This window comes from Colius striatus, chromosome 5 (assembly GCF_028858725.1).
Source record: "Colius striatus isolate bColStr4 chromosome 5, bColStr4.1.hap1, whole genome shotgun sequence".
NCBI lineage: Eukaryota > Metazoa > Chordata > Aves > Coliiformes > Coliidae > Colius > Colius striatus.
The window spans coordinates 53,989,560-54,017,205 of NC_084763.1; the positions used below are offsets into that span (position 1 = coordinate 53,989,560).

General features: G+C 40.9%; 1 protein-coding gene across 5 annotated transcripts in view; it reads right to left on the reverse strand.

Annotated features, from left to right (window-relative positions):
* Positions 1 to 27,646, reverse strand: part of CACNB2 (calcium voltage-gated channel auxiliary subunit beta 2) — a 238,891-nt gene that overhangs the window by 113,091 nt on the left and 98,154 nt on the right. The window contains exon 1 of one of the 5 annotated variants that reach the window (XM_061997379.1): positions 14,923 to 14,956. The exons of 3 other annotated variants lie outside the window; for them this stretch is intronic. In XM_061997379.1, coding sequence (XP_061853363.1) covers positions 14,923 to 14,955 — 33 coding nt within the window. In that variant the 5' untranslated portion in view covers position 14,956. Of the gene's footprint in view, positions 1 to 367; positions 659 to 14,922; positions 14,957 to 27,646 lie in introns of those variants that run through there. One more of the 5 variants, XM_061997378.1, reaches the window with a different exon arrangement.

Genomic DNA, 27,646 nt, shown 5'->3' on the forward strand with positions numbered 1-27,646 from the left:
CTATAAGCTTCCTATAGTCTATCCACATTACGAAGTATGAGACAAATTCTTGGTTATTTGGAAGCATGATTTTCCTCAACCCGAAGTCTGAACTGCCTCGGAATATTAACTACTTTAATATTTTCAACATCACCACAACGTGATAAACACGGCAAGGAAAGTAAATTCAATTTCATATAGTAAATAGTACATCGCTTCTTGAAGAACTTGCAGGAAAATGTCGGTTTATGGAAAGCAATCGAATTGGCTCGTGCTAAAGTTCAACCACGGAAAGAACAGCACTGACAGAGCCTCAAAGCTGCCCAGCAAACTCCGAGACACCGCAAAGACTAAAAGTAGAGACATTTTGTTATAGTTCACATCTTACCACTTCGTAATCCTCACTGCCAAAAAGGTACATAGCTACACCTTCACGGTCTGACACCGGACGTCCAGAGCGCCTAAAATAACGCCTAAAATAAGCTCTTCATCTGCATCTTCAACTTCTGTGTCTCAGCCGGGCTGGGCTTCACGGTTGCGAACGCACCCCCGGCGCTCCTTTCCCACGCTCCGACCGCTCTGCAAGTACCGCTCGCGGGGCAGGAAAACGGAACGTGCTGCCGCCGCTGCCAGGGGCCGGTGAAACGGAGGGGCTGGCGAACTCCCTCCGAGGGCGAGAGCCCCCCGAGGCGGGCGGCGGCGGTCACTCAGCGCCCGGCGCGCGGGCAGCGGCGCGCTGTCAGCGCCCAGCCGGGCCGGGGCGCTCATTCAGCCGCGCGGTCACGTGCCGCCGGCGCCGCCCTGATTGGCTGCGGGCACCAGGGGGGCGGGAGGAAGCGCGCGGGAGGCCGGCGGCCCGGGCGGGGAGCGGCCCGCGACACGGCGCGACGGCCGCAGCCGGGAGGGCCTCGTGCCGCGGGCGGCTGCCGCGCTCCGGGCCAGACAACGCGGCTAGTTGCACCCGGAGGAGCTCACACACGGGCTGTTCCCAGGCTGGCTGCACCCCGCACGCCTCCGGTAGTTCCGCGGAAACCGACGGAGCTATCTCACTTTTCCATTGAAAAACACACCAAAACAGAGATGAGCCCGGGACACCTTCCCGCTGCCGTTTCACTCGCTCCCTTGCTTTCTGCTGCTGGTTAGTCCCAAGCTGCTCTGCTAGCCAGACGCGGTGCAACTTTAAAATACAATGGCACTCAGGTAGCAGTTACACTCGCTCCCTCCACAGCACGGGAGGCGGATCCAGCGCACAGCACCATACCCTGATGGAACCCACCATACTCTGATGGAACCCACCATGCCCTGATGGCAGCTGATCCAGCGCACAGCACCATACCCTGATGGAACCCACCATACTCTGATGGAACCCACCATGCCCTGATGGCAGCTGATCCAGCGCACAGCACCATACCCTGATGGAACCCACCATGCCCTGATGGAACCCACCATGCCCTGATGGCAGCTGATCCAGCGCACAGCACCATACCCTGATGGAACCCACCATGCCCTGATGGAACCCACCATGCCCTGATGGCAGCTGATCCAGCGCACAGCACCATACCCTGATGGAACCCACCATGCCCTGATGGAACCCACCATGCCCTGATGGCAGCTGATCCAGCGCACAGCACCATACCCTGATGGAACCCACCATGCCCTGATGGAACCCACCATGCCCTGATGGCAGCTGATCCAGCGCACAGCACCATACCCTGATGGAACCCACCATACCCTGATGGAACCCACCATGCCCTGATGGAACCCACCATGCCCTGATGGAACCCACCATACCCTGATGGAAGGCACCATACCCTGATGGCAGCTGATCCAGCGCACAGCACCATGCCCTGATGGAACCCACCATACCCTGATGGAACCCACCATACCCTGACGGAACCCACCATACTCTGATGGCAGCTGATCCAGCGCACAGGACCATACCCTGATGGAACCCACCATACCCTGATGGCAGCTGATCCAGTGCACAGCACCACACCCTGATGGAACCCACCATACCCTGATGGAACCCACCATACCCTGACGGAACCCACCATACCCTGATGGCAGCTGATCCAGTGCACAGCACCATACCCTAATGGAACCCACCATACCCTGATGGCAGCTGATCCAGTGCACAGCACCACACCCTGATGGAACCCACCATACCCTGATGGCAGCAGATCCAGTGCACAGCACCATACTCTGATGACAGCTGATCCAGTGCACAGCACCACACCCTGATGGAACCCACCATACCCTGATGGCAGCAGATCCAGTGCACAGCACCATACTCTGATGACAGCTGATCCAGTGCACAGCACCACACCCTGATGGAACCCACCATACCCTGATGGAATCCACCACACCCTGATGGAACCCACCATACCCTGATGGCAGCAGATCCAGTGCACAGCACCATACCCTGATGACAGCTGATCCAGTGCACAGCACCATACCCTGATGGAACTCACCATACCCTGATGGCAGCTGATCCAGTGCACAGCACCATACCCTGATGGAAGGCATCATACCCTGACGGCAGCTGATCCAGTGCACAGCACCATACCCTGATGGAACCCACCATACCCTGATGGTAGCAGATCCAGCACACAGCACCATACCCTGATGGAACCCACCATACCCTGATGGTAGCAGATCCAGCACACAGCACCATACCCTGATGGAACCCACCATACCCTGATGGTAGCAGATCCAGCACACAGCACCATACCCTGATGGCAGCAGATCCAGTGCACAGCACCATACCCTGATGGCAGCTGATCCAGTGCACAGCACCATACTCTGATGGCAGCTGATCCAGTGTACAGCACCACACCCTGATGGAAGGCACCATACTCTTGATGGCAGTAGATCCAGTGCATAGCACCATACTGTGATGCATGAGCCTCAGTCCTGGCCAACTTCCAGTCCAGGTAGAGCAGGCAAGAAAGAGGAAAAGCAGCAAAAGAGCATGATAAAATGCTAAAGATTAAATTAATTTGGAGACTGAATGACCAACAACATTGACAATCTAATATTAAAGCTGGGCTTTAAAAGTAAAATTCACTAAAGACAATTTAGGAATACAAAGTAAGCCAAGCATACAGAAATCTTGCCCTCTGGGGAAGGCTGTCCTTCACAACTGAGGAAGAGGCCACCAGTTGGCACCCAGTAACGTAACCCTGATCAAAACAGCTTTCAACCAGTGCTAGGAAACTCCTCACCTGTCTGCTCAGTCCTCTAAATTCCTTACAGGTTTATATTGCTGCTATCACTATATCTCATAATCAAAGCCATACATAAGCTCTCGGAAAAAATATGAAATACGTAATGTCCAGAGGAGGAAATGTGTCGGTGTCTTCATAGAATCATGGAATCATAGAATGGTAGGGTTGGAATGCCCATTTTTCTCTATAGTAATGTTAATATAATATACACAACATGTCATGACAAGATATCAAGAGCACATATAGCACTGAAATCAGTTTGTGCTATTCAACTTCCTTCTTTTCCACAGAGGTAAAAAGATAAGACTTCTGTTCTAACAAAAACAACAAACGAAGCAGTTCAAATACATTGTAAACATCCTCCTAGTTCCTCCCCCTCCACTTATTGTAAATAGATCTTGTCTTGACTACCTCATTTTCTCTGCATGAGTTAGTAGGATATTCTCTCAATCTGCCTTCTCTACCAAAACAGACCTTTGGTCCTCTGGTGACTATATGTGATGTGACTCCTGAGTCTGTATTTTTCAAGTTCTTGTATGTATTCAGAAGCAGAGTTAAAACCAAGCTATATGCTCTTGGAAAGGGCAAATTAGAAATCAGAAGACATTAATTTTACTTCCAACCATATGCTTTCAGAATAGCAGTAGTTTAATCTGTCAGCCAAACTGGTCACTTCACATTATATTAATTACAAATTATGCTTCAACCAAGTAATATCATAATATTGTGTTGCCAGAAAGTAAACAAAACATGCACCATTCCTGAATGGAGGTAGCAGACATCAGACAGCCTCAGTGGAATGTTAATAATCACTTGTACAAGTTGGCTGTGCTATGGATGCTGAATGAGTGTGATTACATGCACTTATTAGTTGTAATGTAATTGCCTAAGCTTTACTGCACAGCTTTTTTTTAACATGAACCCACACTTGTCAATTCTAGGCAAAGCTGGTGTCATCACCCATTACTTTGCTTGTCTGATACAGCTCTTACAAGCAATTGAAATTTGGGTGCTGTAACTTGATTGATCCCTTCTTGGATATGGGTCTCACAGCTAAATTTGAGTGGGAAAAAATACAAGAAGCATGAATGTCACAAGTGCTTCTACCATCAATAAAAAGGAAAACATATTACTTTCTATGTATTAAAAATCATGCTGGTTTTTTTTAATAGTTTCATCACCTCCTGTACTTTGGGCATGAATATGAAATCAGGGAGGACTGCAGTTCACATATATTCAAACACAGACTTAAGGCATTATTCAGACTGTCACTATAAGTGACTTACATGTCACAAGTAATTCTCACTACAGACAGTACAAGCAGCCAGAGTCTGGCAGCTTGGACAGTAAATAAGCTGAATTGCTCATTGCTCTCTTGAACTGAAACGTCATGACAGGTACCCAAGTCCATCTCAGGGCTCCACAAAGCAAGTCTGTAGATAGCTTTTATGGTTCAAGAGGTAAAGTCTCAAAAATGCCACCCATGTTGAGTGTGTTTAAACTTAGCACAGCACTTCTGGATGACCTGTGCTCCACTCCCAGCTAAGTGATAGTGCTGGATTTTCTCTGCACTTCTTTCTACCCAGTGGCTCAGTGTGGCATGAGACTGGCCAGCACAGGCCACTGACCCTTGCAGTGAGGCCCTACAGACAAGAATCTCATGATCCACATAAGAAGAGTGAGCACTGAAGTGGAAATAGGAGAGAGTGAGAAGTAGATTGGAAAAAAGAATCTAGCAGCGATGGGACTGGAGAGATGGTGGGAACGGGAAGGGCAGAAAATCAGAGTGCAGAGCAAGGAAGGAAGCAGTGTGACTGCTTGACCTACAGGAAGGAGATGCTAAAAGCCAGGCCAGAAGATGCAAATTAAGATTAATCAAGTTCATGGTAGCCAGGGGACAGAATAGTATTCCAAAAAACCCCTCCACAGGGACAGCTGGCTACCTGACTAGTCTAAAGCCAGGAGGTAACATAGTATGAGGGGAATGGTGAAGAGCATGGCATTGATACTGAGATGGGATGCCTACATGACCAAGCAAATAGGGGCTACTGAAACACCTGTAGAGTAGAGACTTTAGCAAGAGACAAAGTTTAGGATAGCAAGGGAACTGGGATAATGGCAGAAAACAAAAACACAATAGTGGCTCTATTAAAAAAAGTGGAAACAAAGCTAAGGGTAGATTTGCTCCTCTCTTCCACTGGTGCTTTCCAGTATTTGTGATTGAAGATGCACGACAGAGAGCTACACAGGTACACAAAACCAATTTGACTGGGCCTCAAGAACCAGCCTTCAGACTAAAAAAAACCAAACCACCCGGAGGTTTGACTGTAAGAGTCAAGAGAGCAGTCTGAAATTATAAGCAAATCACAAGAATAAAATCATAGAATCATAGAATGGTAGGGGATGGAAGGGACCTTTAGAGATCATCTAGTCCAACCCCTCTGCAGAAGCAGGTTCACCTAGATCAGGTCATATAAACCACTTCTTTATCTTTTTACAAGTACTTTTAGAGTAGCTCCTGCTCATCTATAGAATCCAGGAGAGCAATAGCAATATGGAACATCTATTAACAGAGGCAGCAGGTACAAGTGCAGAGTGTCAATAAGTGTGCACTTTGCTCTGATTGCTTCTGTAAATCTTATTTTTTTAAAAACAGTCTATTAACATGTACAATACCTGATGGGAGACAGTAAAGAAGAGCAAAACTCTTCTCACTGGCTCCCAGTGAAAAAGGCAAGAAGCAACAAGCATTGATTGAAATATAGGAAATTCCAATTAAACGTGAGTCGCCTTCTCTGGAGACATTCAAATGCACCTGGACAAGTTCCTGTGTGACCTACTCTAGGTGGCCCTGCTGTGGCAGGGGGGTTGGACTGGATGAGCTTTTGAGGTTCCTTCCAGCCCTGCAGGTTATGTGATAAGGAATTTTTGCTGCTCGTGGTGGGGTGGTGGGTGTTCATTTGGGTTTGTTTTTTTCTTGTACTGTGAGTGGCTGAGCACTCGCACAGATTGCCCAGGGAGGCTCTGTAGCATCCATCCTTGGAGACATTCACCTAGGCAACTGGCTCTAGGTGGCCTTGCTCTGAGCAGGTGACTGGACTAGCTCCAGAGGTGCCTTCCTACCTCAGTTACTCCATAAAACTGTAACAAATTAATATAAATAATATCTGATTCACATTGATATGTAAGTGACTTCATCTCTCCACTTCAATTTTCAAAGGTTAAGCGTGATGACTTTTCAAATTGTCTAGGAGGACAGCATTTAACTCTGGTATTTAAACTCTGTCCCATGTCTTTTAAACATAGCTATGATTTCTCTATGCTATAAATAACTTTGTATATCACACTGCTTCAACACAGTGCCTTTGGGAAAACTGAAAAAAACTGCTGACATGGTTGTCAAGGTTAATAGACTAAACAATCTTTCAACTTGCATTCAACAGTAACAACAATTTTTTCTTCAGGAACTCTAATGGAAAGCAATTGACTCTCTTTTGCACAGATAGCAACAAGAACTGTCTCTGACAAATACGAATGTTTTAAGGGAACTTCAGCAATGCTCCTATTTTCATTTTTCACTTATCTGTGTCAAAAAATTCTGAAGACTTTGTCTCCCAAAGAACAAGAGCTCCTTCACTTTAATTATGTACCATCCAAACCATCCTATACCACATCAGCATTAAATAATTGCTCAAGTGTTACTTACATGGGAAAATGATGATTAGCAAATAATTTCTGTTTTAACTATGAATTTCATCTCACTTATTTTTCTACCGTGGTGGTCAAGATTAGTGTGAGCATCACACTTTCAGCAGCATGAACTGTGGCTTGCTTACACCTCTGGGAGAGTCATTGTCCTGAAGGAACTACAGGAAGGATCTGAACCTCAGGCCCTGTTCCTCTCAACACCAGCACATCCCATAGGAGGGGTCTTTTCCAGTTCTTCTCATTGCCATTGTTACTCTCTGAATACAGCATGGTGGTGACTGCAGGGTCTCAGCAGTTAAAAAGAAAAAGGAAATGAGACCCTGTGTTCTAAGAAACATCCAAGTATTTTATGAAAATGGTAGGACTGTCTCAGCAAGGGAGATTGAAGACAAGTTAATCCAGAGGAGTTAACAGTGTCACTATAGAACCATGCTGTTGTTATACTTTCATGATAGGGAAGTAGTTTAGTTTGATTTTCCCAGACTCTGGCTAAACATCTCTATCTGTAGGCTGAGGGGAAGGAAGGAAGGGAATGGAGGGGCCACGGAACAATTTGGACCTCCTCCTTCCCTTCTTTTGAATTACACTTTCCTTCCTTTTTAAAGCACTCCCCATAAAATAGCATGGCTTAAATCAAGTTAAAAGGGGTTTTGTTTGTTTGTTTGTTTTACTTTTCATATCAGCACAAGTGTTGGGCAGCATCCCAGAACATGGTGCAGATTCCAAAGTATCAAGACACTCTGCTTTCATCTCCAGCAGACTTTGTATTTCTTTACTGAATATACTGGTTTTACATCTAGCCATAAAATCAAAGCCCATCTCCTTCCTTAAGTTCCATATATCATGTAAGATGCTTATAATTCTCCTATGCAGGTGAGGTACATAAATAAAGTAACACTTCATGAAATTTAATTGAAGCATACAAGAAATCAATGTAAGAAAAATCAAGATGTGATAATGAAACACTTCCTTAAGATTAATGTCACACATTAAATCTCAAAAACAAGCTTAAAATGAATCAATTAAAAAATATAATGTGAAAGCACGCCCATGGACCTATTGGAATGCTATTGAAATGTTATTTTTAAACACTAAAGCTGCTTATCATTTTCAGATTGTTATTGGTTATTATGGTTACCATTCTCCAACACAGTCCAATCTGCTTACAGTTTTCTATTTCAGGATACAGCAGTGATAACATTAACAGCAGACTAAACTTCTCAACTTGCAAACGTACATATATTAGAGGCCCATGCTATCTCCTCTTGCATTGAAAGATAACATGACTGTGTTCTCACAGTGTCACAGAAATAACAAGCTGCCATTCTCCTTGCAGTCAGACCTTAAAACATTTAACCCAACTCACAACCACTGTCAGGAAAACAGCAAAGATTTGATATTATGGATACAGACAGAAAGAACAAGTGTTCAACATGCTATTGCTGGTCTAGGATGCTCACACAAGTCACCTGACACCAAATGTGCAGACAAACACTTCTGAAATACCTGTAAATTTTATCAGAGCTTTAAGTCATCTGAAACAAACTGTTTTCAACAACTACATTTAAAAGAAATAATACTCTGTAGATTAAAAAATAATGTGTTCACCTTGTATTGCAAGAAGAGAAATGCATATACCTTTGAGAACAAGAACATCAATAATATAACCAATCTTCACAGACAACACTAAGATCTTGAAGTAAAATATATAAAGCTTGCATAATCCTGAAAAAAAACCAGTCTGTGATAGCTTGTAGCTGTGCACAGGAGCTACCATGAAGTACCAGGGATATTAACCACCTCTGGCCGTGTGTCCACATCCTGAAAATTGTGCTCGAGTTGCATCTGATCAGTAGAGCCACAACAGCAGGCCATATTTTGTCACACTTTGCTTATGTGTTTTTGGCACAAGCCATCATTTCAACATTCCAGCACTTTAAGTTATTAATTCTCACCAAACTTTGCGGTTTCTTTGGCCTCATCACTTCTTCAAATCTCAGTTCCCATTTCTCAGTTTGTATTTCTGATGTCTGCATTTTTAGCAGTTGTAAAAGCTCTATTCATTATGTTTCATTTTTGGTGAAGACTGGCTTGTACCATTTAACAAGCTCCAGCTAAATGAGTTCTAGGGAAATGTGAAAGCTGTAAACCTTGTCTCTGTAGAAAGGACTATGTATCACTTGAGACTCACTTCAGAGCTCAGAATAGAACTCAAGTGGAATTTAGGCAGCACATGCGCTGTCAGAATAGCCTCTCTCACCTATGAGGATGAGCGTCACCGTGGCTAATAACTCTGCACTGTAGTGAAAACACAGTCAGAAGAACCAGTATGTCAGCTAAGCAGAGGCTGTAGTTTGCAACGTAATGGATGAAAAACATACAGTAAGTTGTTCCCTACAGAGAGCTAATGCAACATGTCACAACGACATTTTCAGAACTGCTCTGATGAGATGCAGCATGGAGGTAAGATACTTTCAGTCAATTTTCCTTGTCCACCCAAACAGGTAGAATCTTGTTAGCAGAGAGTGAGAAGGTGGATACTTAGGGCAGAGTGGAAAGATCTTCTCTCTCCTACACTGAAATGTTACATATTTTTCCCATGTTCTGTATTCTCCTGGATTGGTATAAAAATGCAATTTTTCAATTACATTTTCCTGTTTGCTACATTTTTTCCCTCCCTCCATCTTGCTACAATTCACAATCAGCATTCATAAAAAGAACACTCTGAATAGCCTGGTTCCCCAGTGCTGCCAATACTGAAAGCTCATGCATCAAGCCACACGTCATAGCTCAAACTGCATTTCTATGTGGGGCTTGCCTTCTCTGCCTGAGACCACAGCACTCTGATACTCCAGGGTGCTCCAGCATTTCCTACATCCCGGTTAGTGTTTCAAAGGTGAACCTGTTTGTGTGAGATTCAGCAGCCATCCTTCGCTATCTTTTTCAGGTTCAAATCCCAGCTAGTAAGGATGAGTTGGGTGAGCATTTCTGAAGTCCCAGAGAAACTCCTCCAAAGTACAAACAATTTACTAGGCAATTGATTTACCATGAAGAAAAATGTCAATAATATAGTATTGTGATCAAATCCATAACTGTTGATCTTAATATGGCAGCAACCTATAAAAAGACAGTATTTTGAATTCCAAAGGACAAGAATTTCTCCTCCCTAAATTCATAAAACAGAACATAATTTTATACAATGTTTGCATGACCTGAATGAAAGAATTTATACTAAACCAGCATCTATGAGAAAGCTCCTTTTAAAATGTAAGGAATTGTTTCTCTAAGCGATTTAGATACCTCAAATTTGTCATAAAATGAGATACATCTGCCATTACAATGTTAGTGGCTCTGCTGCAGTCAATACAAATTCTAACAAAGCTGTGGGATCCATGTGAAAGCACAGTGGTACAAGCTGGTCACATTTTGTTGACAGAAACTATTCAGCCAGAAAATATCATAAAGTTCTGGGAACTCACTGATTTACTTTGAATTTCAGAGAAAGTTATCGAAGTGCTTAGTCTGAAAGCAACTTTTCTAGCATTCCACCACAGAATAAGCTATTGAAACGATTGTATCGTTAAGCATTAACCTGTTTCTTCCATACCAGGGTGACTCTGTTTCCAAGATAAACTGGAAATATTGCTTTTTTAAGTTCAAACTTTACTTTCTCCAATGCCTTACATATATCATAGAATCATAGAATGGTAGGGTTGGAAGGGACCTTTAGAGATCCTCTAGTCCAACCCCCCTGCAGAAGCAGGTTCACCTAGATCAGGTCGCATATCCATTTACTAGTTTCTAGAGGGCAAATATTGAAGAGGTTATTCTTTCAATCGTACCATGATTTGAAAACAGTTGTTTCATTGTTATCTTATTGAAAGATATGAATCAGATGCATATTTTTATCACATAATGATGAAGTATAAGTGAATGTGACATATAAAGAAACAATCGTAACTTTCAAGTAAAATCCATCACTGACTGGTGCTTAAGAAAACAAGCAAAATCATGGAATCATTCAATAGTTTGGGTTGGAAAGGACCTTTAAAGGCCCACCTCCCCAGTCATAAGACTCTTAAGAGTGAAAAATGTAAAGCCCAAGCATGTCTCGGTCACACAGCAAACTGTTCTGATGAACCGAGCTGCTGAGCTACACACAAGACTGTGCTAAATTGCACAGAAACAATAATAGTTATTTGACTGAAGACTTTGTCAAACTGAGAAGACACAAAGTAACAACTATCGAAAGTGTGAGCCAGTCTTTCCAGTAACATCCTTTGGTCAGCCTGATACTATTCACTAACATTCTGGCAATTTTGAAGGGATGAATATTCTAAGTTATTGATCTGTCAGTGTCCTTTCAACAGCCTCAAAACATTCAGAAGAAAACATTATCTCCATTAGAATACTGCAAAATGCATGTATCATTAATGACAAGCTGAAGAAAAACAAGTTGTTTTGTGAACAGCAGAAGTAATGAAGCCTGGTTTCCCACACACACCTCCACAATACCTTCAGCTCTCTCTCATTTTCCCTACACACCACATGCTCTGTACCCTCAGTTCCCCTCCTCTCCTTTCCATGAATTTCTGCTTGAACAAGAGGTTCCATTTGTTTCAGCTACTCTGGAGCTGAACTCATGCTCATCGGCTGGCTGAATGCTACCTGTTGGATGACAGAGCAGCCCAGAGAGTGCCTTGATTCTCATACACGGGCACATTGGGTGAATGCCTTTAACAGCTCAGTCCAGCTCCCAAGAAGGTCTGTAATAAGCACTCAGTACTTCTGAGACCTCCACAAGACTCATTTGAGCTGGCTATTGGATTGAAGTTACTGAGAAGCACAACTAACAGATGGAAAGTGGGATTGCATAAATCTTGTCTTAGGAAATCAACCTAAAAAATCAGAGCTGTTACACAAAAAAACGTTCATATGCTTTAATACTCAGCAGCTTGTTTAAATATAAGATGATGGCTTGGGCAGCAAAGTAAACATTTAATCTGTCAGTCAGGATGGAGAGTTCTCAAACTACCTTTTTCACAGAACATTGGTTGCTGTTATTAAGCAGCTGTAAGGACAAATATGTAATATTTATTTATTAATATGTAATTAGAAAACCTATTTTCAAAATTACATCATCTTCTGTATTCTGGCCCACTGCAAAATGGGGTGGGGAAGCTAAGCAGTGATTTAATAGCCTGCAAAATGGAAATCTGGATGGAAGTTTCAAGGTACTTCACCTCGTCTCCTTTTACATCCTTTTTATGATGCACTTCCACACTCCATCCTGGGAAGCAAATAACAGAATTGGCCCTCACCAGCTTGTGAATTACTAAGCTCCTTCACTGCATTTTGAAAACTGAATAAAAAATAGCAGCAGCAGTTATACATTCCACTGATGCTAAACACAAAAATGCAGGAAAATCTGTGTAAATTGGCAAAAGGCAGGATGTCACTTCTCTGCATAGTGAGTGAGATAAGGACAAAATGACAGCCTCAGGAGACTGTAAGGAATTATTGTGCCTGATGTGTCCTTTCTGGCAGTTACCAAAGTTTCCATATTGAAGAATTTCTATGTCACGAGGACTGTGTTGGTGGTGAAAATGTGGCAGTGGTTATGCAATAACTATTACTTTATTTCATCCTCCTGTCACATTTTAATTTACTTGAATACTTCAGGGGTCAACTTGTTACAAGGGATACCCTGAAATTTGGCAGCTCTGAAGAAAATACCTATTAAACAGTTATCTGAATTGCTGTGAAATGATGCCATTTGTTCCCACTGTTGATGCAACATCTGTCATTAAGAGACTATCATCAATAGTTACACATTCCAAGAAACACAAAAGAGCAAGAACTCAAGCTATATCTCCTTTTAAATCTTCCCAATCTTCCTATGACTTTCCTTCTCAGCCATTCAAGCAATTCCTTTTTCAATTAGATAAAGTTTAAGGATTCACATTGCTAAAAACAAGCTCATCTGCAAGCACAGCTTCCCGTCAAATGCTTCTGAACAAGAAGTGACTACAGCCAAAATTCACATTAGCAAAGTTAAATGGTCTTCTTCCCTCATGACACATCTAGAAAACATGACAGAAACTGAGGAAACAGGAACAGCCATCAACCATCACTTTGAAAGAAGGGTTGAACAAATGTTGAGAAACCCAGGTAATATATACTGCTGAATCCCTTCCACTCCTTTAGCCTGTCTTCTGCTTCATCTATCCTACTTTGTTGCTACTCTACAGTTCATAAGAGCTCTATATCCACAGCACCACACCCTGTGATCCCCTTACCCAGTCAAACAGTAACTTCTTCCTCCATCCACTGGGACTTCTACAACAATGCCAAACAAAGCTTGGAGTTCTTCATGGTGGGATATGAGGGAAATGCTTCTTTTTATTCTATAGCCCAGATAAAGCAAACTTATCTTCCCCCTGATGATACTGTTTGGTGACCAGCTGACAGAATGATGAAAATATTGCATGGAAACATGGACATTATTTGTACTAAGTTCTATTGCCAGGTAGCTTCTATTTAGGAAAACAATGTTGTCCTTTATTTATCTGTTTGTTTATTTTATTTTACACCCTCTACCCACCAAAAAAAAGTTATTCTCCATTTTTTCCCTTTTATAATTGTACTGGAATTGTCAGAGAACTCTCAAACACATTAGTTCATCAGAATTCTAAAGAATTGCTTGGAAAACAATAGCTTGGCATATATCAAAACTTACAGACTTAAGTTTTAGCTATATTAATTACATAAAACAAGGCTAAAAGCAGCTACAGCTACTGTTCGACTCAATAATTTTCAGGCTCTTTTCCAACCTAAATGGATTCTCTGATTCCACCCGTAGCTGATTTCTGCTGTTCTAAACATCCATGCTGAGAAGAAGTCCAGCAGAGTTTATATGGTAGTTGTTTACCTTCCTCCTTCATACCACATTTCCTGTAAGATCTTTTGTTGCATTATTCCCCTACAAACACACAGGCATGTCCTCATTTGAGTAAAGAAAAGTTGCTCAGAAGAAGAGGTTAGAATAGATGTTAGTACTAACTACTCAGCTTCCTCTGTGGAGATCCCTAAATAATCCAGGAATAGGAATGACCCAAATCTGACTTCTTTCCAGAAGAAAACTGTGGAGCAGCCATTACACAAGATATTGTCTCTGGGTTTTCTCATAACAACTCTGGAAAGCTACTGTCATGCCTACAGTACACTTCTTTCACTGCAACTATATTCAAATCTCTCATAAAGGTTAAAGAAAATACCACATAAACATTTTGCTTAAATTTATGCCTATGTTACTTTCATTATTTTAATCTTCACCCTTTGTTTTCCACAGTGTAAAAGAAAACAAAGCACATACAATTATAACTTAAAAGAATGTATTTGTCCTTTATTTATGTTTTGTTTCAGAAGCACAGCTGTAGTGGAATATCTGCTACTCTAAGTCCCTGGCCCCAGATTACCTGCTGAAATGCTGCCAAACCAAAACCCAGGAGTGTTTTACAGCCTAACCCAAACCAAAAGTAATGAAGAGCATGAGATTTGTCTCTGTAGAGAGAATGTACTTCAAGCTACTGCCAGCAGAGAGTCCCATTGCTCTCATATTGAGGAGAAAACAATTAAGTACAATCCCCAAAACCACGGAACTAACAGCAAGATATTTCATTTCAACTATTTTAATAGGGTTACAAGACAGGAGTGCTTTCAGTAACAGCCACCTGCGAGTGCTTTCCCTTCCCCTGAACTCCAGTTTTATGCAGGATTTTAACATGATAGCAAGTTAGTATGTTTAAAAAAGAAAAGTCAAAAGTATAATTTGGACTTCTATGAAAAAGCTGGCACATTTTTCAACAATATTTGAGTTTGGCTAGATGAGAGCAAAGTGAAACAGTTTAACTGTAACTGAGTTAACTCACAAACTAGTCTGTACATTGCACTGTAAAGCAAAAGGGCTCCCAAGCATCTGGCCTGCACTCCTTCAACATATGCTTACCCCAGAAGTAACGTGCTTAGTTTGAGGAGACATCAGGCATCTGTCAAGCACGTCAGCCTTGTTCCAATTGGACCAGCCCTTCCAGCAGCAGCAACACTTCTTACAGGAGCAAAAACTCTGACTCAAAGCAGCGCATCAGCAAAAACTTCCACAAATCGGCCTGCATTAACCGTTGAGTTCCTTGTCCATGCAAGGTCTGAAGTGCCCAGGTTTTGTCCGTATGGAGCGATGCTGTTTGCTGGCGACTTCTCTCAGCTGTTGATCTGATTCAGTCCCTATGTTAGGTTACAGCTCAGCAGAGAACCCGTCACCATCAATTACCAAGGAGGAGTGGGAGGGCTCCGCGCTCCCGGTGACGTCAGCCACTTTAGGAATGAAGCCTCCACGCTTGCTGGAGTAACATAACATTTTATTAATCTCAGATGCATGCCTTGCAGCACACATAGCCTCCTGTCAACATACAACAACTGGCTATGCAGCCAGAGTAAACCATGGAGAAATATTTCAGTTCAAATGGGAAATCTCCCACATGAAATAGTTAAGGTAGAAAATATATTATGGTAGAAGATACATTCAAATGAATCTTAATCATAGCTCTTTATAAAAACTACCATCCTAAAAAAACCCCCAAACTCATTAGACACAGTAGCATGGCAGTACATCTGTGTGCTAGCCAGTCCCCATCAGGGAAACTCACATGCATATTACTTGCTCTAATGAGTTTAAGAGTTTGCAAGATTAGGGTCAACTGGCTTAAAACAAGAATATAGGTTAAATGAAAATAAGGAGAACGAAAGATCCATGTCTGTATTGCTCAGAGGCTTCTAGAGGTGTAGTAAAGAGGAATAAGGTGTCAGCAGCAATAGGTAGGGAATGGTATGTACACAGAAAGAGCTGTGGAAGAGCAGTCTTCTGCTCCTGCTACCACTGGAATAATAAATGATGAAGCAGTGACTACTGGGTGTAGCAACAAGCACAAACTTTTTAGGTTTATTTGGCTCCAGCTGCTCAGTGAGCTCAGCAATCTTCTCAAGCCCCCTAAAGACAAAACTCTGGTCTGCAAGAGGTGAAAACATTGCATGTTTCCAAAGGCTAAACTCATAACACTGTAATTGCACTCTGTAAAGTGGACAGCAGTTGGAAAGGGAAAGGCAGACCTCACTTGCATGCCTCACATCATGAATCAAAAGAGAGTTATTGCTTTTATAATGAAGACTTCGGAATGTCTTCTGTTTATATTAACTGGTTTCTACACATTTTCACACAGCAATTGGTAAGGTGTAAGGATTGGTAATGTTTCTCACTGTTTCAGAAATCAACATTCATGTAAGGTTCAACTCAGATGCCAAAGCAGCAATAAATAAGTAGAAACCTTGCATAAGTTATGTTACAATAGCCAAATATTTCTTTCAAGGGAAAGAGATGTTTCTATTTATCTGAAATAGATTCAGCAATGTAAAACACATAGAACATTGACAAACTCTTGCGTAATTTATTTTGACTTCCATAAGGCACTTCTAGGATGCAAATTTAAACTGAGAATGTCAAAAAAACTACTGTTTTCAGAGGAAGCAAACAGTAAACTTCAGCAAATACCATTTTAGAAGGCTGTGAGAAGTACAGCAATTTCTGATGCAATACTGTATTAATAAGGGGGCGATTTTACACTACAATTACTGAGCTAGCTTTTCGGCAATATTATCATCCTTAAAAAGTTTTATACATGCTGTGAAACACAAATACCTTGGGGCAAATCAGAACTACTCTGAAGGATACACAATCACAGTCCCAGCTGGAATACTGCAATTAGGACAGGGCAGCTCTGATTCCAGAGGCTTATTTTATACCCTCCGGCTCATTTTACAGAATATTGAAACTAAGCTTGCTAGACCAGACTGTCATCATGGCAAACTTTGGCATCACAATACTGAAACAAAAGAACTTTGTACTAGAAAACACAGTAATAGGATCACAGAATCACAAAATGGTAGGGGTTGGAAGGGACCTCTAAAGATCATCTAGTTCAACTCCCCTGCTCAAGCAGGTCCACCTAGACCAGGTCACATGGGAACACATCCAAGTGGATCTTGAAGGCCTCCAGAGAAGGAGCCTCACACCCCTCTCTGGGCAGCCTGTGCCAGAGCTCCCTCACCCTTACAGTAAAGAAGTTTTTCCTGAAGTTTAACTGGAAAATAGGATGATCAAACTACAGAAACAGCAACAGAGAAACACTCTCACACCAACTGTAAAGTTTTAAAAGCCATAAAGCTTTTAGTCATAGAAGAGAAATAACTTGGGTTTCTTTTTTCTCTTTTCTTTTTTCCTAACTCCTGAGCAGCAGACAGGCACAGAACCAGTGTGTAGTAAATGCTAGATGACTTATGCTCTTGTTTGCCTATGCGGGTGACCTTTTACCCAAGAAGTATCAGATCTTAAAAGCTGTATCCTGTACATAACCTGGCAAATCAATTAATGTGCCTTAGAAAAACAGTGAGTGGCCATCAGCCACATAGAGAAAAATATAAGGTCTTTATTAAGGAAACAGGAACACGGTTCATCCAATTATTACTGTTTTCATTCATCCTTTAATCTTGTACAGCACTGATATAGTTAACATTACATATTAATACTCTATATCTACACAGTGTTTTCATTAGAAGCTCTAATGAATTTTAAACATAACCTTACAACATTTTACTATGTTTGGACTACAAATGCCATTAAGCATATAATAGAATCAAAGCACAGATTAACTAAATAGTCGCTGTTAGTACATACTAATAGCAGTTTGCTTGTGAATGTTTAAGTTGTTTTGGTGTTTTAGTTTAGCAAATCAAGGTCTCTGGACTCTGACTCCTTCTCAAATTGTAAATGGATGTTTGTCTACAAAAGTTCTTCACATAGGAGATCATAAATGAGTTGTTAAGAGATCACAACAGCAAATATCTCAGAAACAATAAAAGCTTCGAAATATGAGTAATTTTTCTTATCACTAAGTTATTGTGCATCAGCTGATACATATGTGGACATGTGGGCACTTGTAGCATAAGGCAAATAAGGCAATTTATTGCAATTCTTCCTCATTAAGGGTTATGTTATCTGGCATTTGCTGATGGATAAATGCATCAACAGATAATGCATGGCAGCTTGCCAATCCACATGTCTAAATCTAATATATATATATCTATTAGGATTCTCATATATATATATATAATGATTATTCTGTTTCTCATTTCCTTCTCATTTTAAAGGCATAGGGTACCTCACCGGTTCCATTGATCATGCCAAAGCCCATGAATGTTTCTCAGGCTCATCATTCCCTCTCAGATCTTTACTGAAGGGCTAATCCACTTGGTGTTTTGCACACTAACTGAACAGGAGCGCTCACACAGCAGAGTCCCAGGTGAGATGCTCAGAAAGTAGCTGATTGATACTTGTAGCAAAAGAGAATAATCCAGTGTGGTGGGAGCTGAGCTGCAGGATGGTCAACGGCTTCCAGAGTACAATCTGCTCCATTTAGTAAGAGACAACAAAAGGGTCTCCTATACCCAAGGAAAAGTTTCTTCATCACCAGATACAAAGTCAATCTCTCATTTTAGTCTCTGTGGCTCAGGAAATATCAACTACTTTTCTAACAGTGAGAGAGAGTTCAAGAGATTTGTCACAGAATCCTGTAATGTCTAAATATTGCAAAAGAAGTCTGAAGCAGACTTTAACCTTAAAGTGTTGGCTAGGACTGCAGGATTCACAGACCTCCTACAGGTTAATTAATTTCTGCAAGAGAAGGAACTTCAGCACTAGATGAAAATTTAAGTTCCCTGATGGCACTGAAAGTTGTGTTAGGACCTTTACAGGAATCTGAGAGCAGCATATAAAACAAATATCAGTAAAAGCAGTTAAACTATCACTTTAAATGAGTAAACACCACTGCTGACAGCAGAAGTCTTGGTCCTCTGCACTCCTGCTCCCTGGTACTTCCAGCAGTGCCTTTCCTTCCCTCTCCAGGTCCCTGCACTTGTCAGAGCTTTCCAAGAAGAGAGTAACATACCCAGCCCAGTTGGAAACTACTTCTTTAGAGCTTTTTATTTTTCACACCTTTTTTCTTTGACAGGTCAGTAAGATGAACCAGCTAAATGAAACAACAGCGGGGGGAAGGACTCTAGTAGTGGTGGAGCAACAATACTCTGCCACCCAAACCTCAAAGTGAAGCATTACAAGATAATCCACCAAGGGCCTAACTCCCTTTGTTAATTTAACTTCTATTTTGCAATGCAGAGCAATAGTAATGCTCTATCAGTTTAAAAGCAGAAAAGGCATCTACTTCAAAATAAGTATTTCACATATAAAACATTAATAATTAACCAGCCCTACACAAATACTCAAGTAAAAAGAAAAAAGACAGCTTTAAGATACATATAGTTATGCTTAACATTTAAATGAAGTCTTTTTTTTCCTATTAAAAGTAATTCATGTCACATTTTTCCCCTTCCAAGTTTAACTGTAGCCCCAGTGAATAAAGCATGTCCCTCCATCCATACATTTTGCTTTTACACTTACAACAGTTACAATGTTAGCTTACTGTCATCTCCTTTCACATAAAAAGAAATTCTTATTGGCGTGATCTGCAGTCCACAAGCCTCTCTTCACTTGGCTTTAAATTAGGCCCTTACATAACTATAACATCTGGGACCCATTTCCACTATGCAAGACCCAATGGACACAATTTCTGTGTGTATAAATCCATTTCTACTTAACAGATGCCTGTATTTTGGCAAAACAGAACTGATACACAATTCTGTTCGATTGAAGTTAATATATATTCTCCCAGAAGGGAATGTAATAAATAATGCAGTTTTGTATGACATACATCCTTAATGAATTCCAGTGTGGGGTTTTTATTTCACTTCTGTGTTGTGCAAACTCATGCCCATCTCTGCACAGAGAATAAAAACCACAGCAGACCATTATTGCCACAGCTGGAACTACTGTCAGGGAGACAGTCCAGGATCAGTACTCTTATCCTGCACTATTTTTATACAAAGTGTACAACGTATTACATACACTAATCTGTGATCTTAGGAGACAGCAAAGCAATTTAATACTACAGTAGAAAAGATGCAAAATAGCATTGCACAGCCCATGTGAAGCAATTGTCAATATGTTAGCAAATGCACTTTTGTTTATCTGCAACTCCAGAGTGAACTTTGGAAAGAACTGCTATAAACTCCTCTTACAATAGCCTGTTAAACTATATGCAACAAAGCAGTATGATGAACTGTTATGATCTACTTTCTTCTTAAGCATAATTTTCCCCCAGTGAAGAGCAATTGGAATTTCATGTTAAGTTGCTTTTTTTTTCCCTACCAACAATAAAAACATCACACAAAGATATCCAACCTTGTAATTGCACAAACAATAAGATATTAACAGGATTATCATTAAACCCTTGTGAACAATTCAGAAACACTACTCCAGAAAAACTGTTGCTGAAATAAACAGATGACCCAATAAGGTGCATTGGTTTACAGGGAATCAGAGAACAGTCTCTAGATTAGAGATTCTAAGATTGTATCCAATATGGGTCAGTGCAACAGTTCATTAGGACTAAAAATAAGTTATTTTAAAATTGTTTTCCCAGTTTCAGTTGGACTGAAGTGAGTGGACCCTCATGTCTTGGATTTCATATTCTCCATTGGAGAACTATTTATCATAAAATACTACAGCCTACAAATACCTGACATCATCTTTCTGTACTTATAGAAATTACAGTTTATTTAGGCCAATAATACAGACTTTTCAGTGATCCTTCACAAACAACAGTATTCTTCACATATTTGTCTCTTGGGCACTGTGCTTTACAATTCACACTCCCAACACTACTTATCTGGATTAGGAAACCAATTACTTGCCAGTTAAGACAAGTGAATAGGCTCAAGAAAACAAAGTAACAGAGAAATACTAACTTACTCTTTTTTTATAATAATAAACACTGTAATGATTTTTTTTTCTTATATTCAGGGAAAGAATGACAAAAAAAACCCAAAGCCACACTAAGGTTAAACTACAACATATTACACACAGAGTCTACTTAGAAAGCAGATTAGCAAGACTGCAAAATAAAGTCATTAAGCATTTGCTCAATTTTAATTGAATTCCCTTGTCCTCACCTACATAATCATATTCTGATTTCCAGAGAGATTCTACAGTTTTCAGCAGGCAGATAGATGGATATTTACTGAGTGGCTACCTTATATATTCTTCTCCTACTTGCTCTTTTGAGTGTTCAAGCCCCAGGTCTCCTGTATTGCCCTGAAGCCTGTATTATTAACCTGCTCTTTGAATTTTCTCAGAAATTCACCACTAGCATTTTCTATAACTTGAAATAAAAATATCCTCAGAATAAGAAGCAAAGTGAGATGAAAGGGGCTTTTTTTCCTCACTTCATGGATGAGAGCTAAGGCAGGCAGAATATGGACAGAAGGGGACACTACTTCTGAAAGCTGTGGGTCTCCTTAATTTGAAATGGAACCACGTAATAATTTTGCTGACCATGGCACCAAAATTTGGGGTGTTAACAGAAAATCTCCTGCTCACAGAATCAGCGCCTCACCTCCAAGTAGCTGACAATGGCAAGAGATCCACTTGCAAGGCCACATATCTTTGCAAGACACACAGAATATTTGTCATGCACTCATAGGATGACCAAAAAGAAGAAAGGTTTCTTAAAGTAGAGGGAAGGCGTCAATTAATGGCTACAACAGAAGACAAACGCAGACAAAACCCTTAAGGCAGCAAATCCCTCTCCTGTAGCATTTTGGTGTCGAAAGATCAGTCCTCAAGAAAGAACTTGAGCCATTCCAACCATCCCAGCCTAAGTTCAGAAACCATACCTCTCCTGAGTAAATAGTATCTACAGCAAATGACAGAAATGGACACAGAAAATCAGCAGACACAGTCTTGGAATACAAATCCATGGAGAGCTAGTGAACACACGTTACATGCTTGCTTAGTGCTCATATTTCTCCTTATTTCTGCTCCTGGCTACTGTTAGAAACAACTAGATCTTTGGTCTAACTCAGTAAGCATGTTTTATGTCAAGTGCTAAATTAAGAGACAAGTGGAAGAAAGAGAGGAGAAAAGGAGATACACTAACTTCCAAAGTTAGCTTAAAGCCTAGTATGAGACAACTCTCCAGAAGTGTTGTGGTACTAAGCTTCCCCTAAGGCTCCACGGCTGACAGATTCCTCTGCAAAATCTTCCAGGGAAGGAGGTTGCTGTTAAATGTACTTAAAGTTTCCTTTTCATTGCTTTTATGTACTTCTTTTTAAATTCTAGCTCTGTTTTTGTAATCAAGGACTTAATTTTCCCTCTGGTAAAATAAAAAGCAGTATCTTGTTTTGTTAAAGCACAAATTCTCCAGAATGATCACACTCAAATGTAGGGTATGAATTGCAAGCATTCCCTTTCAATGACTGAAAAAATGCACATTCAAAAAACAGCTGCATAGGTTTGTGTGGATGTTAGTACTGTTAAGAACCAGGTTTTGGGAAGGAGTTTTCCCTAGGGTATTAAACAGTCCTTTCAACCATGAACTAGGAAGCAGAGGGACAACCCATGACAGCAGGAACTGCCCAAAAAGCTACACTTTCCCTGTAAATACAGACTTCAGCTGATAGTGGTATTTTATTTTCCTTCCTAACACAATTCAGTCCATTTCTTTCCCATTACTATCTCCTTAATAACCTCTAAGAGCCAAGGACAAGTTATGCCCTGCTTTTAAACCTGATTTTGCCAGAAATCACAGCAGAAACTGCATTTCCCATATAACTTTGCTGTATAGCCCATGTCAATATTTTGTTTGAAAAGTTTTCACTTTCAACACACAAGATACTTGTGAAAGTACTAGTTTTCAAGAGCAGTATAATATAGAGAGTTATTTAATCAAAAGACACTTAATGATTTTAACAGACAGTGCAACACCACTGATTGCATTTCAGATGAGCTACATAGCAAAAAAATTGCAGAACAGCTACTGCTCTGTGAATTATCAAGTACAATATACCTCAAAAGTGACTGCTATAATGTAACCTTGGCCATGCAAATACCTCTCTTTCACAGGCAAAAATAGAAACACTTTTACAATGAACATGGAGGTACCTCCATGGTTTAGAGGAAGATCAGGAGTTTTCCTCCTGGCTCATTCAGCTCCTGGTCCATTCCCAGAAACCATTGCAGGGTCCCAGAAGGCAAAGCAGTGACTGCTAGCATGGGACAGTACACCTGGATCTTCTTACTGGGGTCTAAGGCCTTAAACGTGCCTGGATCATTCTCCCAAACTGAAGCCAACTGGCTTGGAATTGCCCGAGTCCATAGTATTAAAGTAACTCTCCCTCCATTCAAAAGACAATGGTTGAATCCAAACTGCCCTGCAGGAATACTACCTGGCCCGTGCTGTCTCAAAAGCAATGCCAAAGAGTTGCCTGGAAGACTGTGACCTAGTCACAGCCAAATGCACACCAGGGACCACTCTGACAACTCTACAGAGTTATGCTTCTGTGCCAGGAAACCACTGATGCTCTTCAGCTCCCATGTACAGAAACAGCCTAAGCTACAGACAGCTACAGTAACTCCTACAAGTAAAGCCAGGCCTCGTTTATGGACAGAAATGTACTTTAAAGTGCACTCAGGCAATCACTTCACAATCATTTCTAAGCCAACTCAAGTATTTCCATTTCACATCCTCACCTGCTCATCTGGAGTTTTTGTTCAATCTGACATCACATGGCATCATCCTAGACAGATCCCATACTGCTAAACCTCTCCAGTGCCTTTCCAGAGACTCCCATAGTCCCTGAGCTGGTGGGTCAGCCATTCATCCCCCTGATAGGCCAGGTCTAGCTGCTGGTTGCCCACGCAGTGCAGAGCATCTCACGTGGGTCTTATAGGTTTGGAAACTTCCTTTAAATTGGAGCATGACTAATACTGGCTTATTTCAGCTCTGAATCTTCTTCCTTTTTCACTGTAACTTCATCAATTATTTCCATAAAGCTTTAGTAAAGCGTGTACAAGGAGATTTAGAAAACAAAACTATATTGGATGCAGCACTGTTATTTAAATGCCTCGTTAGCTTAATGCAGTTGATGTTTGTTTAAGGTTTGTGTTATGTACACTCAGGCCTTTTCAATGTGGATTTAGGATTGCTGATGGCATTCCTTAAGAAAAATACATATTTCTTTCCCTGCAACTGGAATTACTTCTACAAATCTGTTTAAGACAAATTTTCATCACTACTGACCCACACTAACCATTGCCTTGCCACATCAAATTCCATAACCTTTCAGACACAGCAAATATTCAGATATTATAACATAATACAAATCAAAATGCATGGTAACTTTGGATTATCTGGAGGGAATTTCAAACTTTATGGCTCCTCAGTCTGTGCTTCCCTCCTGTACAGCTGCAAAGAAAACAGGTTCGGATGGAGGGGTTGTGGGGTTGGTTGGTTTTGGTTTTTATTCTTGGCTGGCAAAAGATTTCAGTGGCACAGTAAATCAAGTATACTAAATCTGTGTGCTTCACCTCCAGAGACCAGTCAGAAGCACTAAGTAATCAGAGATGGGAATTAAGAGAATGATTTTGTGTCCCAGATCCAGGGACTGCCACAGGATTGCTGGGCAATATTTAGACAAGAAGCTGCTGGAAAGAAGATTCTAGAAAACAACACCAACAAAAACTTTTAAAACCCCTCAAAACACAAAATCAAACTAAAATAGAATGCAAAACTCCCATTTGCTTTTTCTGGTATATAATAGACACTTTGGGATTAGCTCACGATGTAGAGAGGTGAATACACTTTACAACAGAAAGAATGTGAATTATTAAAGCAACTGGGCTGCTTGTGTAGAAGAAATAAAAGAAGGGAAAGGGATTAAGGAAAAGAGACTAAAGTAAAAGAAAAGGATTTTCTAAAAGAGCATACTTTAATACAGAAACAATTTTGAATCTGATGTATGCCTGCAGCATGCTTAGTGTTGTCCTGCCCGCTCAAAACACCCTGCCTGCCCTGCAGCTGAAGATGAGAAGGAGAGATTTCCCTTTTACAGCTCCTGGATGGTAAAGAAGCATAGAACTGATCTTCTAAACCTCCTTCTGAAGGTATTAGAAACTCAAATAGTCCTGTAGGCTGAATTCTTTAATTATTACATATTTTGCTTCATTAATAGCACTTTGAAGTCAGAGACAGAGCACTTCTCATCAAGCTGTGCTGTCTTCCGTGTACCACACAAACGTTGTCAACACAGAAGAAGAGTTCACACCACTATGTGGTGTCTGACAACACTGAGCCACGAGTTATGGGCACAAAACCAGTATTCTGTTGTATGTGATTATCTGATTCTTTGAATCTCAGATATCACTCTGGTACATCTCAAAACACTGGGGTCTCAACCATATCATCTTAAAGGTATAGCTATAAATCAGATTAATTTTTAAGAATTTGATTGTTCAGATTACTCCTGTTTTAAATGACAAGTGTCTGTTCCTATATCTACTTTTTTCTTACACCAGTCTTTTAATTCATTTCACTTCAATTTATTCTATTGTTTTCCTATATTGGCATTCCTTGAAACACAAACACACCAAAACCTGCATGGAAACCCCTGCTCCAAACCCTACTTTCTTAAAATACAGAGGAAATCCGAACTTAATCAAACAGCTGCAATACCTCAAACCTCACTTGACATGTCAGTGAACACATTTCCCTTAAAAAATAAAACCATAATTCTTTTTTCCTCATGAAATCCAAGTAGGGCTAAAGAAAGTCTCACTACCTGAAAAATTCCTGTAGTAAATCTATCAGATCAGCTCTGACAAAAATGAATTTGCACTGGAGAATATACATCACCCAGGTATTCAGAAAAGTCAGGGAAGGTGCTATATCTATAGTATTTTTTATTTAAAGCTCATTTACAGGATATTTTGTGACAGATACCTTTGGTGGAGAGTTTAGAGCTCCCCTTACTCCACAGTTACACCTTTCTCATCTGTCACGCTTGCACATCAGTCTGGGTGAGAAACAGTGCACAAAAGAATGTGAAGACTCAGGTATCGGTCTGCCACTGTCACATCTGGTACGGTCATGAAACAGGTCATGTCATGGCTGCAAAACTACCAGGTTTAATTATTTCTGTGAAGTATTCTTGCTGGTAAGGAATGGAATTTCAATTTTCCTCCCTCTTTGTTTTCATTACATTTGTTATTTTTGCAACTTACTCACTATACTGTGAGAGGAAATCCAAGCACAGTCACATTTTAAGTAGTTGTTTTGACCCAAAGCTTACTCCCTTGCACACCCTTATCCACCTTCCAGCCAAGGCTGTGCACAGGGAGCACAAAGGGAGGCTTTGCTCGCAGCTCCACAGCCTTTTCCTTCTGCAAACAGCCCCTGATGAGCACAGGCAACGCAAGACACACGTTTGTCCTCACACCGCTCGGCATATGCGAGAAGTCTCCAGCCCACCCATCCCACTGTACCTCACTGTGACTGTTTCTTCCTAAGGAGATTTAGGCAGTTTGCGTCAATCAAGGATTTAACAAGAGACATAAATGTCATCCCCTCTTAACATAAACAGCTGCCAGCACCTTCCTCGATGAGCTAAGGGTGCATGGGCGGCTGGCAAAAATTATACAAGTTAGTCATTTCTAGTGTACTCTCCCCTTTTAAACACACTACCTAATCTTATTTAATCATAGGGCTGATTTTAATGGTTCTCATTTTTCTATGGTAGCAAAACAATACCTAAAAATACTACAAAGGCAAATATAAACAAAATGGGAATTGTTATCAATAATACAGAATTATTGTGCAGAATTACAGGGTACAGAACCCTTAACCCTTAAGGAGCCAATCAGTAAATGTTCTCCAGCTCCAACTGTCTAAATGAGGCAACAGAACTTAAATGATTGTTTAAGGCTTGTCCCCTGGTTTATGAAGCAGAATATACCTTTATCAGAACGACAGCAGAAATCAGCATTCACAAGTCACAAGGCTTCAAGTCTTCTCAGATCTCCTTTTTGCAGTAAATTAAATAATAACAACAAATATATCTCGAAAACACTTGTTTTAAATTACAATATTAACACAGATAACGCTTGACTTTGCAAGGAACAGCTCCTGCTCTCTAAACCCGGTCATGTTCAACACATACAAGCTGGACAATTACATAATGGAATTAGGAATTCTTTCAAATCTGGCCCAATCGTTACCACAATGAACTTCAGGATATTTGCATGAAACTAACAGTTTGCCAGATGCCCAATGGCAGGCAAATGATGAAACATCCCTTCCTCACAAATGATCTGCTTCTCGGTGCCTTGGCATCAGGCTGGATTCATTTCTCCTGGTCACTCCCTTCCACGTTCTCCACCATCAGCACACAAGTCCAATTCTTTTTTCCAGGTAGCAATGATGTGGCCAAAATTTAACAATTTAACTCACAAATTATCTTATTTCTTCACAAAATAATTTCAGGGCACTACTACCCTGCCTGAAATCCTCCTTTCAATAAGCTGTTTGGTAGTTCCCACCAAACACCATTAAATCAGTTGACAGTTCCCTTCACAATGTTAGAAGCTTATTACACTTACAGCACCTCTTACCATTTGAACTTTTGATCTGATTTCTTAAAAATAGCAGAGACTCACGGATCAAAAGAGCATTATT